This window comes from Cervus canadensis, chromosome 3 (genome assembly GCF_019320065.1).
Source record: "Cervus canadensis isolate Bull #8, Minnesota chromosome 3, ASM1932006v1, whole genome shotgun sequence".
Taxonomy (NCBI): domain Eukaryota; kingdom Metazoa; phylum Chordata; class Mammalia; order Artiodactyla; family Cervidae; genus Cervus; species Cervus canadensis.
This window is the reverse complement of record NC_057388.1, coordinates 40876317-40891837: the sequence shown is the minus strand read 5'-3', so window position 1 is coordinate 40891837 and position 15521 is coordinate 40876317. Positions and strand designations below refer to the sequence as shown.

The 15521-nt window shown below is 41.1% G+C and overlaps 1 protein-coding gene across 1 annotated transcript in view; it reads left to right on the top strand.

Annotated features, from left to right (window-relative positions):
• Positions 1-13054: 13054 nt before the first annotated feature.
• RSBN1L (round spermatid basic protein 1 like) overlaps positions 13055-15521 on the top strand; it is a 79754-nt gene continuing 77287 nt past the window's right edge. The window contains exon 1 of the mRNA XM_043462944.1: positions 13055-13672. Coding sequence (XP_043318879.1) covers positions 13108-13672 — 565 coding nt within the window. The 5' untranslated portion in view covers positions 13055-13107. The remainder of the gene's footprint in view (positions 13673-15521) is intronic.

The following is a 15521-nucleotide window of genomic DNA, read 5'->3' as shown; positions in this document are numbered from 1 at the left end:
TGACTGAGTGTGCAGCTTTGGGAGGGGCACACATGGAGAGGTGAGGTGGGAAGTGGACACTTGCCTAGCTAGTCAGATCAGCTGAAACAACCTTGGCAATTAAAGGAGTGACAGATGTTGCAGCCAGACTGCCTTCAGAGCCTGTAAGTATTCACTGACTAAATACTTAATACACATGGAAAATAAGAAAAAGCAGACTATTTAATAATGGAAGATAAATTGAAGAAGGGCACCCATAAACAAGCAGTAAGAGAAGCACCTCTAGTTTAAGAGATAGTTGTATCAAGGAATAAAGAAGCTGTAAAAAATAATAATATCATTGGTTAGCAAAATTTTTTTAAAAAAATTACTAAATATAAATATGAATGAATACTGGGGGAAGAGTCAATATAAGTTCATGTAAATATGATTTATGCTTTCAATTAGAGTGGTCAAAGACATTAGAATGCCCACATAAATAAAAATAACTCTGTTCTTTACATCTGCAAAAAATTCTGTATCTTTTGCCATTAATGCATTTATGTTTTCCTGCTTAATGCCTCTACTTTGGGCATCAAAAGTGGTACTTAATCTCCAAGGGAGTTGGTTGTTCATTTACAAGCCTACCATACCACTCGTGTCTGACTCTTTGCGACCCAGGGACTGTAGCCCACCAGGCTCCTCTGTCCATGGAATTCTCTAGGCATGAATACTGGAGTGGGTAGCCATTCCCTTCTCCAGGGGATCTTCCCAACCCAGGGATTGAATCCCGGTCTCCCACATTGCGGGCTGATTCTTTACTGTCTCAGCCACCAAGGAAGCCCATGACAGCATACCTGTACTTTATACTGGTGCTGCATTATTTTAGGCTTGCTTTCCTATGATATACTGAAGCACTTAACTTGGTATCATCATCAAACAATATTTAAGAGGACCTGTGTACCTCTAATACTGAGGCCCATGTACTGACAGTCCACTGTGAAGAAACAGAAGTCACTGAATGTCTTTATCACTACACTTGTCACATATCAAGGTAATGGGCAAGCTACGCTGGTAGAGTTTGTAAACTCAGATGGCAAGATAAAGACTACAGGACAAACTCCACCCAAGGTTACAAGAATTATACACATGGAAAGCTTACCCTCTTTGCTTGGCACTTGGACTTGTTCATTTATGCTGACAAGGTTTCATGCCTTGGTATTCAGGGTTTCCAGGTACCTGGTTTGTACCTTCTTTTTCTGTCCTCTTTCACTAACTCCCAGTGACATTATTTTAGAACTTAGTGTTTTCTACTCACTGGAATCAAACACAGGGATGAAACATGTGAAAGACTAGGATTAAAATCCTAAAAATAGCAATTATAATAGACTTAATTAAAGCTTGTGTTGGATTTAAAAGTTAACGTTAAAGTGGGCATTTTATGTTTTTTATTTTTATTTTAGTTGTTTTAGTTATGCATCTATTTTTTAGTCTAATGGTGCACAGAAGCCATAGTTCATCTGACAGGAATTAAGAAAAGCCAGCAGTGGCATCTGAGGCAAGATACATGTTGCTTCATGGCTCTGTTCCTTATTCAGAAAAGCTTTTCAAATTAGAATCTGTGAAACTAAAAAGTAAAATCACTTTATGGCAGTCAAAGTTTTGCAATTTTCTAGCTCTACTGACATATGCAGTATTAGCACAAAACTGCTCTGCTGTGGGTCATCTCTTCTGGGAATCTATTAGACCTGCTTCAGGATGTTTGGGTCATCCAGACTCTGTTACTGAATCATAAAGTGTCTTAAGAGTTCAAGTCACTGTTTTTATAAATCTGTTTGTCCACACCCTCTCCCACTCTCACTCCTTCTCCTATAAATATTCTTGGCCTAGTATGAGATAAAAGCACTTGTGTCTACCAGCAACCAAAGAAACACTGCATCTTCCCCGAATGCGTTATTTCCTAAGCATTTAAGTAACTGAAATTTCTAAAATGGCATGATCAATCTGTAGGTTTAAAAGACTTTTTAAAAGATGTTTTAAGACTTCTGTTTCCTCTTATAAGATAGGATACATTAGAAAATCAGTTCAGTGTCAGAATGAATGGGGAATTCCAGTTCAGTTTTGAAAAACACCTTGTAAGGATTTTCAAAACATAGGCTGACATGAAATGTTCACAAACATGAGGCTTACACAAGCTACTAAGTAAACATCATCCCCCTACCTACAGTGATGGTCTGAAAGTATGGCTGAAACTTATGAAGCAGAGCAGTTACTCTGGAGGTGAAGTTTTCCTGTTGAAGAACAAAGTAAAGGATAAGTGGCAAAGGAAACTCATGAACTGGATACAGGGTTGGGTTTCCAATCTAGAAACTCTTTATCAACTTTCTTTACACCTCTTTGCCACACTTAGTTTTCAAGATGATAGTATATACCTAATGCTCTACCCACCAATTCTTTGCTAAAAAGTTCCCTTTTTTCAGAAAACTGACTAGTACTACAAAACTTACGCTTTTCTTTTCAGAGATTTACAACAGTGAGTAAGGCTCCTGTCATACATTTTACAAGCTTCCTACCCTTTCCTTAAAAATAAGCATCAAAATGATCTGATGTCTTTCCAAACAAAAATTCTGGCAGCAAAATTAATCTCCCAAGAGATGTTATGGATGGTTTTCAGTTACTCTATTTGGCCCCTTTTATTCTTTCTACATTCTTCCTGCTTGGTGGTGGCTGCTGGCTCTCCCAATGAAGGCTTTAAACAGAGGGCACTCTCTCATCTACAATTATCAGCTTTCCCCAAACTTAAGAACATACTCAAACTGGAAAGACTATGATTGGGCAAGCAGTTAAGCCATATTTGTTGTAAAATGATATTCATGGTTAAGAGTTCAACTCGCCTACAATGTTGAGTAAGTAAAATATGGGATGAAAGTTTTACATTTTGATAGTTAAGGGTCTTTCTTTCTCCTCACATCCAAGTTTCAGGCAGGAGAGAAAGGGGGAAGGGGAAAGAGGCTAAATGCCCTCTCATACTTTTAAATAGCTGTCCTGAAAGCCTTGTCCAGACTTCAAAAACATCACTGTATCCCTAGGAATAAGGAAGGTTGGGCAGTCTATGCTCTTATTTCCCCAAACTAGGCACATTGCCGGAGAAGGCAATGGCACCCCACTTCAGTACTCTTGCCTGGAAAATCCCATGGATGGAGGAGCCTGGTAGGCTGCAGTCCATGGGGTCACGAAGAGTCAGACATGACTGAGCAACTTCACTTTCACTTTTCACTTTTATGCATTGGAGAAGGAAATGGCAACCCACTCCAGTGTTCTTGCCTGGAGAACCCCAGGGATGGAGTCGCACAGAGTCGGACACGACTGAAGTGACTTAGCAGTAGCAGCAGGCACATTGCACCTGAATGAAATGAGGTTAGGGTAGTAAGGAAAAAAGGGGAACAAATATTAGCCATCTCTACTACAGACATACTGAATTTGAGGTGCTTTTGACATACCTGTGGAAGATGCTGAAGTGGTTAGGTCACAAACACAAGAGGACCAGGAGATTTACAGATATACGTTGGGGAGCTGTTACTATAAAAATAATTTACCGACATTATGGCCATTTTTGTCCCTTGGACTGCAAAGAGATCAGATCAGTCCATCCTAAAGGAAATCACCCCTGAATATTCATTGGAAAGACTGATGCTGAAGCTGAAGCTCCAATATTTTGGCCACCTGTTGTGAAAAGTCCACTCATTAGAAAAGACCATGACAGTGGGAAAGACTGAAAGCAGGAGGAGAAGGGGACGACAGAGGACAGGATGGTTGGATGGCATCACCGACTCAATGGACCTGAGTTTGAGCAAGCTCCAGGAGATGGTGAAGGACAGGGAAGCCTGGCATGCTCCAGTTCATGGGGTCTCAAAAAGTCGGACACGACTGAGTGACTAAACAACAACAACAAGGAAGAGGAACAATGTGAGGGAAAAAAAGACCCTCAAATTGAAACTTGAGAGTCTCTAGAGGAGGCACCTATAAACCAACATGAGAAGGGGCTGATATAATGAGCCTGAAATGTTCTTGAGATACACAAGTGAATAGTGGCAGTTCAATTTGAATGAAACTAAGATCATGGCATCTGGTCCCATCACCTCATGGGAAATAGACGAGGAAACAGTGCAAACAGTGACAGACTTTATTTCTGGGGGCTCCAAAATCACTGCAGATGGTGACTGTAGCCATGAAATTAAAAGATGCCTGCTCCTTGGAAGAAAAGTTACGACCAACCCAGACAGCATATTAAAAAGCAGACATTACTTTGCCAACAAAGGTCTGTCTAGTCAAAGCTATGGTTTTTCCAGTAGTTATGTATGGATGTGAGAGTTGGACTATTAAGAAAGCTGAGTGCCGAAGAAGTGATGCTTTTGAACTGTGGTGTTGGAGAAGACTCTTGAGAGTCCCTTGGACTGCAAGGAGATCCAACCAGTCCATCCTAAAGGAAATCAATTCTGAATGTTCATTGGAAGGACTGATGCTGAAGCTGAAACTCTAATACTTTGGCAACCTGATGTGAAGAGCTGACTCATTTGAAAAGACCTGATGCTGGGAAAGACTGAAGGAGGGAGGAGCAGGGGACGACAGAGGATGAGATGGCTGGATGGCATCATCGAATCTATGGACATGAGTTTGAGTAAACTCTGGGAGTGGTGACGGACAGGGAGGCCTGGTGTGCTGCAGTCCATGGGGTTGCAAAGAGTTGGACATGGTTGAGTTACTGAACTGAACTGAGTTTGAATGGTAATTCTCTCCTGATGTCCCCATATCCATCCTCTATTTATTAAAACATTTTATTGTGGATACTATGAAAGTGAAACTAGTGAAAGTGTTAGTCACTCAATCATACCTGAGACCCCACAGACTATAGCCCTCCAGGCTCCTCTGTCCAAAGAATTCTCTAGGCAAGAATACTGAAGTGGACAGCCATTCCCTCTTCCAGGGGATCTTCCCAACCCAGTGATCAAACCCAGGTCTCCTGCCTTACAGGAAAATTCTTCACCGTCTAAGCCACCAGGGAGTTGTATACTATACAGCTAAACAAATGCTGTTTGGGTATTTTAACTTTTTCATGTAATCTAATCTCATAATAATTAATTGTCTTTTTTGTAAGTTATTTTAATTATTTCTATAAGCAACAACTACTTATAACATACGGTATATCTCAACCCTGGGACCTCAAATAGGTTCTTTCCTACTTCTTAAATTTAAGAATGATTATAATCAGGGTGAGGGAAAGGATTTACATAATCATCACAGAGCCTAGTGTTGATGGATGCCTGAGAAATTAACAGTGGATCTGTAGTTCAATGTGTTCTCTTGTCGTATATTTATATGGATGCAAACTTGGTAACAATCTTATTTGTCAACAGAAAAGGCAATAATGTAATGTTATACAGCTTAACAAGTTCCCTGTTCTGTAGTTAATTCCAATAGCTCTTTTAACAGGTTAGGTGTGGATGGATGCAATGCTTGTCAATAGTTTTTTTTTTTTTTCACGTCAGTAGTATAACAGAAGGCTTTCAGATGAATACAAAGAAACTGGTCTTAGATATTATATTTTGTTCCAGTTCAAAAAACTTTTTGAAGTTCATTCAGAGTTGCTTAACTCCGAAGATTCTGAAGATAGCTACAGAAGGATCAAAATTGACCTTCATAGTCCTGTTTACTACTCTATTACCCAAATAGACCTTTTCTCCTAAAAGACAAAACTACGTCAGTATTTTTCTTAAGAGTCCTGACAGTCCTTATATGAGGTAAACATCCATAAAATCTCATGGTATAAGCTTGGCATTGTTTGACCTATTCAGATCTGCAGCTAGAGCTATTCTGCACTTTTGGAAATGAGTTACAGAAAGGTATTCTGAGTTGTACAAATTCTCCATGCATCAGTGTGCTAATACATTGAGAAAGGGTGAAACATTTACCAAGAAACTCACTATGACTGAAATGCACATGGTAGGTATAACCAGATTCATCAGAAAGGTAAAATTTTTTACTTCTTTGTGTATATACCACTGCATCATCATAGAACTATTCTATCAGTTCCTGGTGAACAACTAAGTTGGTTAATCAAAATTCAGGCTGAGTCATTAATTGATTTATTCATTCAATAAACATTTGGTGAGTGTCTAATGCATACAAGGCATTTTGCTAGAGCCACAACACAGAGTACTAATCACTATATGATCATGATATTGCTAAATGGCAGAAATACACTGGTGAACAAAAGTGAATAAGAAAGACATGGTCCTTGGCCCCAGAGAGCTTAGTGTTTACTGAAGGAGACAGGTGATAAAAAGGTAAAATAATTATAATCTGTGATAGAAAAAAAGAGAATGCTTTGTCAGAAAATAATGAAAAGAAGAAGGTCTGTCATGACATCTGAAAGAAGACAGTTGGGGTGGGAGGGAGGAAGCATTCCAGACAAGGAAACAGCCTGGGCCAAGGGTCTGAGGCAGGACTGGGAATGATCAGGGATCACAAAGTCGTGTGACTGATGTAACAGGAGCAAAGGTCAGTGTGGAAGAGATGTTTACCCTTTCACATGGTATAAAGGTACAAATCAACATTCTAAAGCAAGAGTCAGAAAACTATATATTGTAGGTCAAATCTATCCTGCCTGTTTTTGTAGTTTTACTGGAACACTGCCCTGCCCATTCATTTATATATCGTCTGTGGTGCTTTTGTACAACAAGTAGTAGTTGGTACAGAAACATGCGGTAAGCAAAGCCTAAAATATTTACTATCTGGCTCTTTACAGAACAGGTCTGCTGCCTCCTGTACTAAGTGTGGAGTAAATTAGAACTGACAATATGGAAGTTGAAAAGGTCAGGCTTTCCTAAAGCATAGAACCACTCTTTACAACTGGTCAATGCTGATTCACATAAGAAAGACACATAAGGATGAGCAGGTCAATGTTATAGAGGTAGGGCTTTAAGATGTCCATTCCAGAAGGGTAGAAGAGATGTCTTTAAGGTTAATACAGAGTTTCATAAAGCACAAGGACTTTTTATCCAAGGGGGTCAAGAACCTGGACAAGGACCAAGGATAGTATACCTGCAAAGTAAAAATGCAGTTAGGCTCAGGAGTACTGGAGGACATTATATAAAGAAAAAAACAGTCTAGGAAGATACACTAAGCACTGCTAACATACGTTTATTACAGCTAGAAGTTTGCATGTATTTCTTTGCATGACTATGTACTCAGTCGCTTCAGTTGTGTCCAACTCTTTGTGACCCCCTAAACTACAGCCCACCAGGCTCCTCTGTCCATGGGATTCTCCAGGAAAGTATAATGGAGTAGGTTGCCTGCCATGCCCTTCTCCACTGGATCTTCCTGACCTGGGATTGAACCCACAGCCCCAGATCTCCTTCATTACAGGCAGATTCTTTACCCACTGAGCCACCTGAGAAGCCCATATATTTGCTTAGCATCTATCACTTCTAGCAACTGACAAAGGTAGGGCTGTGAGTTAACAAATGAATAAAACTCTTAGAAGCTACCTTAACCAAAGCAACTTTTTTTTAGATTGGAAGTCAGACTAGGCTATCAGACCCACAGATATGTTTGTCTTGTCTTGAGTAGTTTCTTAGGACACCTCATATTAAAAAAAAAAAATCAAGGAACTTTCCTGGTGGTCCAGTGGTAGATTCTGTGCTCCCAACACAGGGAGTGCAGGTTTGATCCCTGGCTGAGGAACTAAGATCCCACATGCTGCATGGTGTGGCCAAAAATATATATAAATGAATAAAAAATAAATGCACACTCCCATTCATTAAAACATTTTGAAAAAAAAATCTAGATATTTAGCAAGTAGGCTTGCTTCATTTCTATATGGGAACAATCAGCAAGGTACCTTGTAGATATAGATAAGGCATGTAATTCTCAGTTTCCAGTCTTCACCACTTCCTATTATATTACATTCAGCCTGCCTTATTATTTTTTTAACCTATCAAGAACATTTGTTTGTAATCTCTGGTCTTCATCTTATCATAAAGATCACAAATCTGTCCTTTATATACTTCTTTTCAACATTTATTTTCTAACCATGTCCAAGATACTATGCATCCAAATACAAATAACACATCATCCCTGCCCTGAGGAGCTCTCAGGCTAGAAGCTGAGACCAATGTGTTAAATGATCCTAGGCAGAATGATGACAACACAAAGGAACAATCAACTCTACTCTGGCAGGTCAGGAAGCACAGTACTAGGGAGATGCGTGAGCCTACCTTGGAGGGGTATTCCAGGCAGAATAGACAAAGCAACAAGGAATGCCACTCTTTTGGCAATTACACATAATTCAGAATAGATGAAAAAGCGGAAAGATGCAGGAGGGTGAGAGCGATAGGAGTGCTAAGAATGGCCTGTATTTACACTAGAAAGTGTGACTTTTATCCCATGTGCCAAATGGAATTAATGAAGAGACTGTGGCATAATCAGGTTTATATTTTAGAAATATGATTTTGGAAACAGCATGGAGGATGGTTTCTGATGGAAGACTTCTGGTTGGGAAGGTATCAATGACAAAATCCAAACTGGTTTGAGGCCTGAAGACAAGAGGCAGCAATAGGAATGGAAAAGAGAAACTGGCTAGAGACAGTGGCTGACTAACAAGGAAGATGAGGGGGAAAAAATGTCAATAAAGACTACTTGCAAGCTTGTACTTGAATTATGAGGTGTATAAAAAAATACAGGAGAATTAATGCATGGGAGGATGAAAATGGGTGGTATTAAATCTGAGGTGTAAGTGGCTACAAACGTGGCCATATCCATTTGGCATCTGGATAAGCGTTAGGAATCGTGGCAGGCCAAGGCAGGAGACAAAGACTAGGAAACTGTCAGCATTTATGATAAATCAGAAGACACCAAGATGCATAGTATCACAGAGGGGTATGCACAATTAGATAAAGAGCAACTATATATTCCTAAGAATCCCCGACACTTAAATAGAAGAGAGGGAGCAATGCTTAGCAGAGAAGCAGGTAGATGTGGGGCAGGGGTAGCAGTATAAAGATGAAGAGAAGCAGAGTACCAGGAATTGAGGTGATGGCAAATGTGTGGTGCAGATTATATACACAGATTCTAGGCTGGATAGAGAAGAAAGTAAAGAAAGGATAAATTTGTGTAGGGTTGCCAGATTTACTGGAAACTAAAAAGGGACATTCAGCTAGATTTGAATTTTAGATAAACAAAGAATACTTTTTCAAGTATAAACTTATCCCAAATATTGTATAATGCATACTTATACTAAACATTTATTCACTGTTTATTTGAATTCAAAATTAACTGGGGGCAGGGGATTAACTGCTTGCTGGGTATCTGAAAATTTAACTGAGTGTCCTATATTTTATCTGGCAATCATAATTAATTGAAAAGGAAAGATGTAGAGATGGGAGTTCTCTGAGGTTACAAGGCAAGGGCATACTGTAGAGAAGTGAGAAAGCTGAATATTAAAGCACTGCAGTTCAGAATTTCAGAGATGGAAGAGTGATGAAAAGGATCAAGAGGGCGTCCATTGGAATTTGTGGCTGAAACAGAATGGAAATGTAAATCCAAAGAGAAACACTGAGACAAGAAGAATAGTACATGGTTCGTTAGTATGGACACTGACTTCAGTTAAAATGATCGCTGGAGGGTAAAGGGGATGCATATGTATCAAAGTCTTTAATAATTAAAAAATAAAGTAGAATATGGGAGAGATTAAAAAATATATATATAGTGTCTGTATTCTTGTCTGACACATGACAGCCAGGTGTCAGACAAGAAGATGGAGAAATAGGGTAAAGGGGAGTATGTTTTCATAGAACTGCTGTTACAGAGGAGGAGTGAATAGAGATGGGAGAGACGTTAAGTAAAAAACAAAAACAAGCAGAAAGAAATGGGGATGAGAAGAAAAGGAACAAACAAGTTAGTAATCTAGTCTTGACCAAGAGAGAAGACTTCTCCAAGTAAATGAAGCATAGCTTGAGCTGAGATCCAAAGGATGTGATATCTTGCAGGTACCTCATATTCATCAGGTGCAAGATCAAAGAGCATCCCAAACTTGTCATATTTTCAGTGTTTCCTAGTTCAATGAATCGTTCCACTGTCTGTCAGGTCATGCAGGTTATAAATATAGGAGGTATTCATGACATCTGCCTCCATTACATCCATTATCCAAACCATCACATAAGCATCAGGCAAAGAGAAAAACATTCTATGCAGAGGAAACAACATATGCAATATTCCTAAACTGAAAGATAGTATGGTGCATTCTGGAAATTAAAGACCATTTATTTTGAAATAGAAGAGGAAGTGGCTAGATCATGATGGGTTTTGTAGGTCAATTAAGGATTTTGTTGTTTAAGATCAATGGAAGCCATACATGGGTCTGAAGCAGGAAAGTGTCATGATCAGATTTATGTTTTGAAAAGTGTAGTCTGGGTAGAATGGCCGGCAGATTTGAGAAAATTAGAAAAGAAGACCACCAGATAAAAGGCAAGTGCAATTATCCAGGTGAGGGGGTGGTACTTGAAACAGGGTACCAACACTGGACATGGAGAGAAGTGGATGGTTTCAGCGCTAGTTGCTGAGACCTGGTGGCTCAGTCAGTAAAGAATCCACCTGCAACGCAGGAGACCCGCGTTCGATCCCTGGGTCGGGAAGATCCCCTGGAGAAGGGAATGGCTACCTACTCCAGTATTGTTGCCTGGAGAATTCCATGGACAAGGGAGCCTGGCGGGCGATGGTCCATGGGGTCACAAAGTCGGACACGACTGAGCAACTAACACTTAACACTTAGCGCTAGTAGAGATTAAGCCAGTAGGACTTGGTGATAATAGTAGGAATTCTCTCCTAGTTCAGTGTTGTTAGGAATTACCTAGTTGTGAGGGAATGGCTGACTCCAGGGGAGAGAAGAGAGATAACTGAGCATGTTTTATACCAGTTCTACCATTAGACTTGGGTAAGGACCCTCCTCCAGCTACAAAGGGCAGGGAGTCCACGAGGTCAAGGGGCCATTTCTGCCAGGAGCATGCACACCTCTTTCAGAGTGGCTAGATTTGAGGGCAGATGGAGCAGCTGATTACCCATCACTATTTGCAGGGGGTTTAGGGATGTGGACATGGCTTGAACATGTTGAGTGAGGTGGGAGAAGATGCTTGGAATGGGAAAAGAATAGGGTAGGTCTGAGGAATCTAGAAGTCTGAGAATTCTAAATGTAAACTTGGCCTTCCATATTATTATTTATGGAGATTTGTGAAGGTAGTAGAATAGAATATATTTTTAATAATACTTTGATGATTCATAACTTAAATATTTAGACATATGGTCTTTGAGCCTCTGTAACCATACTCTTGCTCAGGCTCTAAATTTAGGGTCAGGCCTGATAAGAGAGTGTAACAGTATAAAAGAGTATAGTGCAAGTAGTAACATATTTAGATGATAGTTCACTTTAGCTGGACTCTTTAAGAGATAAAATTTTCCAGACTTTTGCACGGGTATAAATGGTGTAAATTTCTAGGTGCTATATTAATGTATATAAGAGACTCTTTCCTATATCTGGAGACCCTTTCCTATTTCTGGAGGGCCAGCAGTTATTTTACTTGTAGTGATTTCAATGTGATTTTGAAAAGCTTCTTAAATAGTGCAGAAGTGTAGAGTGCAGAAGGGATCTTGGTGGTCATGTAATAAAATTTACTCACATAATAAACCAGAAGTTCCGACAGAAAATGAGCACCCTGACAGAAATCACAAAGCTAGTCAATACCACATAATTACCAGCCCCATACTCTTTGTCCACTCTTTAACCAATGTCACTTTTCAGGTAGATATCTACTGCCAGTCAACTCCAAAAGTTTACACATGCTTTTATTGTTTTGCATTTTAAAAAGTACAGTAAATACTTTTCATTACTTTAAAAATTCGAGGTACCTCAAAAGTCTATAAAGCAATATTAAGTTTTGACTCCAAAATATTCTTAAAACCAACCCCCTTGACCCCTCAAAAGTGAACACAAAATTAAGAATTCCAACTTCATGAACTCACAAGAAGTGGTAATTCTGGAAAGTTAATTGTTTTCTACAAAGTCACAGGCAACTTAGGGCACCTTTTGGGACTCAAAATATTCTCTGACTGGTCACCTACTCATTTGACTACTTTTATTTTTATATATCTATTTCTTTGATTTTTTGGTCTCATGTAAGACCTTGGAATAAAATTATAATCGTGCTCTTCACTTTGGTTGCAATTACTGTAACCCATCTCCTCAAATTCTTTATCTTCTAAGCTACAAATGAAAGCACACATTTACAAAACATCACTCAGACTGCTAACTAAACGCTAAAATACAGACACACACACAAAATCCTCTTTCTTTTCAAACATCTATAAACATCGCTATTGAATTTTTCTTAGGAGTATCTGAGTTATAATAGTTAACAGAGAAATTTCTCTAGGAGAGTCTTACCTTCAAGCTGGATAGTAATCCGAAAGTTCTAGGTTTGCAGGAAGTTATTTCCCTCAAAGCATTAAAGACGATCTTAGCAAGACAGTAACGCATCTCGTCAGGACACCAAGCGACCTTTAGCCCCTCCCATCAACCGACTACTGCCTAAGAGAAGGAAGGATTTAATTTCCGGCAAAATTTTCTCCTCAGAGCTGAGAATCTGCGAAATTCGGCTTTTTGAGGGGGAAGAGAGAGGGAGGGACCAAAACGACCCCAGAGGAAAAAGAGGGTAAAGTGGTACAAGACAAAGTCGTCGAGGCAGAGACGAGCGAGACCTGGGTTCGGACTGACTCGGGGCCTGGAGTGAAGGTTCCTCTCAGACATTTACTGGGCCCCCGAGTTCACGCGGGCGACAACTCGAAGACCCTCCCCTCACAGCTTGCTCCGCCACTAACTACGCCCGGAGGACCTGTGACCTCCAAAACGGGTATGCTAGGCGATTCCCCACACAACTTCGCTTAGAGACTCGCGCTTTTGATTGGTTCTTGGAGATATCCCTCAGCGTGGCTCGACCAATGGAGGGCCAGACCGCTCCGCCCCTTCCCCGCCCCCCAAGGAGAGCCCGCCCCTGCCCCGCGCCCGGGAGCCGAGGAGAGTAAATACAACAGGAGCGCAAAATGGCGGAACCGCCGAGCCTAATGCAAGGCGCCCCCGCTGCCGTCTCGGAGAAAGAATCGTTTGGCAAACTGCAAGCCCCACCCCGGGACCCGCCGGGTCCTCTGTCCGCCAAGAAGATCCGTACTGAGGAGAAGAAGGCGCCGCGTAGACTGAACGGAGAAGGAGCCAGCAGCGGCAACAGCAGGCAGCTGCAGTCTCCCGCCGCACCTTCGTCTCAGAGCTACGGCAGCCCTGGGTCTTGGAGCTTTGCCGCTCTGTCCGCTGCCCCCTCCCCGTCGTCTGCTCGGAGCAATTTCTCTTTCTCCGCTGGCACGGCCGTCCCCTCCTCTGTTTCTGCTTCCTCACCTCAGCCGGTGCCGCGCAAACTGCTGGTGCCTCCTACGCTGCTGCACGCTCAGCCTCACCGTCTCCTGCTGCCCGCCGCCGCCGCCTCGGCCAGCGCCAAGCCGCGCAGACCCAAGGAGAAGCGAGAGAAGGAAAGGAGGAGGCACGGTCTCGGCGGGGCGGGCGAAGCTGGCGGGGCCTCCCGCGAGGAGAACGGGGAGATGAAGCCGCTGCCGCGAGGTGGGTGCTGAAGCCGGCAGGGGGGAGGGGAGGGCGCCCGGGGTCCCAGGCACAAGCTCTCGCCCGCGGGGGGCGGGCTGGGGGCGTGCGGGGGCCGCGTGCGCCGGCCGGGAGCGGGTGGGAGGCTTCCCGTTCACTGCAGGCGATTTTGCGGTCCCCGTGGGGACCGGAAATGGAGCCTGTAATTTCGGTCGCAGAGTGGGGAATGGCCGAAGCTCATTTTCTGTATCGTTTCTGCCTCCTAGTTAATGCGCGGCAGGGTTTGTAGAATTCGATCTAGAGGACCCGCCTGGGTGTGTTTGACTATAGAGGGAGATTTGAGGGAACGGGTTCGGGAAAGGTTTGGTCTTGTAAAAGATGTGCTTGATTATTAGACCGTTTAGACATGGTCACGAATTTATATTTGTGACACTGGCTCCAAAGCCAGAAAATCCTATCAAGAAAAGGGGTGTGGAGAGCATTGGCGTCAGCTGGAAGCTACCAGAGGCCTGAGCTTTTCATCCCTATTAGGGAAATGAGGTAGTGTGCAGGGCCCGGAGTGTGCTGTTTCATAAGGTACCCTCCCTCCACACTCCTCTCCCTTAAGTATTTTGAGTGGTCCTGTTTGAAGTACCACCCTTCAAAAAGAATTTTCAGCCATATTTTTTTTTTTTCTTTCTTGCAGCAAGTGATAAAATCAGGAACATTGACTTGTTTTTGGCCTGACCAAATACTTGGCTGCAGAATGTTTTAGCATCAGAGTATGGCAAATTCTTTACTCTTTATTTTTTAAAATTTATTTTTAATTGGAGGATGATTGCTTTACACTCTTGTGGGAAAGGCAAATTCTTAAGCACTCTTTGCAGATAGGACTACACGGTCTTCTTTTAAAATGTAGGCTAAGCATATATAATTTTCAGAAAGTATTTTTGTAAAATAGGTAGCCCTATTTAGCCATTTCATGCGCAATGTTTTGAGAGTGGTACACGTGGAGACTGGTTGAAAATTAGATTTTTATGTGATCAAAAGCTGAAAGCACGTAATGATCTTTATCATAAATGTACATTGATACACGGTGTTGTCACAGTATGTTTTAGGAAAAAAATGAAATGTCAAGCACTTTTAGCATTACTGATCTAATTGTACCTTAGATCGTGAAAAATTCTGTAGTTTTTCGCAGTTTTAAAAAATGCTGCACATGAGTGTGTAACAACAGTGTTATTTCGATGGTCTGCATGTAGCAAATTTTTGATATCTAAGCATAGCCATCAGGTACTCTGGCACAAGGCAAAGGATCTCACAACTTTGGAGAGTGTTGTTTAGAAAAGTGGTTTTGAGGACGGGATTTATACTACGTTTAGCCTGAGATTTTAGGTGATTTTTGTTTTAAAGCAATTTTGTTCGAATAATTACATTTAAAAGTTGAAAGTGCCTGGAAGTCCGCATTTACAGCTCAATATTAGTCTTACTTGTGATGTGTAAACGTTATATTTGCACTTCTAAGTTCTTTGAGGAAGTGAATATGGATATAGCATTGTCAGTGTATTGGAATGGCTGAAAATAAATAGGCATTCTTTAACAATTCTAACTCAAAAAATGGAGCACATAAATCACTTTTAAAGTGAAATGGCAAAAAAAAAAAAAAATAAAGTGAAATGGCTGTTAAAGAAAAAGTTTTCTAATTTTAAATTGCATGTAGAGTCCTCTGTTTGAAGGTAACAGCTTACATTATTAAGCCTGAGTGTAAGCAATGATAGCTTTTACATTAACATGTTTTTCCATGATTGATAGGTTTTTTGAGTAGTGACTAGATAGTAACACTGTGGTAAAATTTTCTTCTCTTTCTTGAATGGAAATGCTACTTTTATAG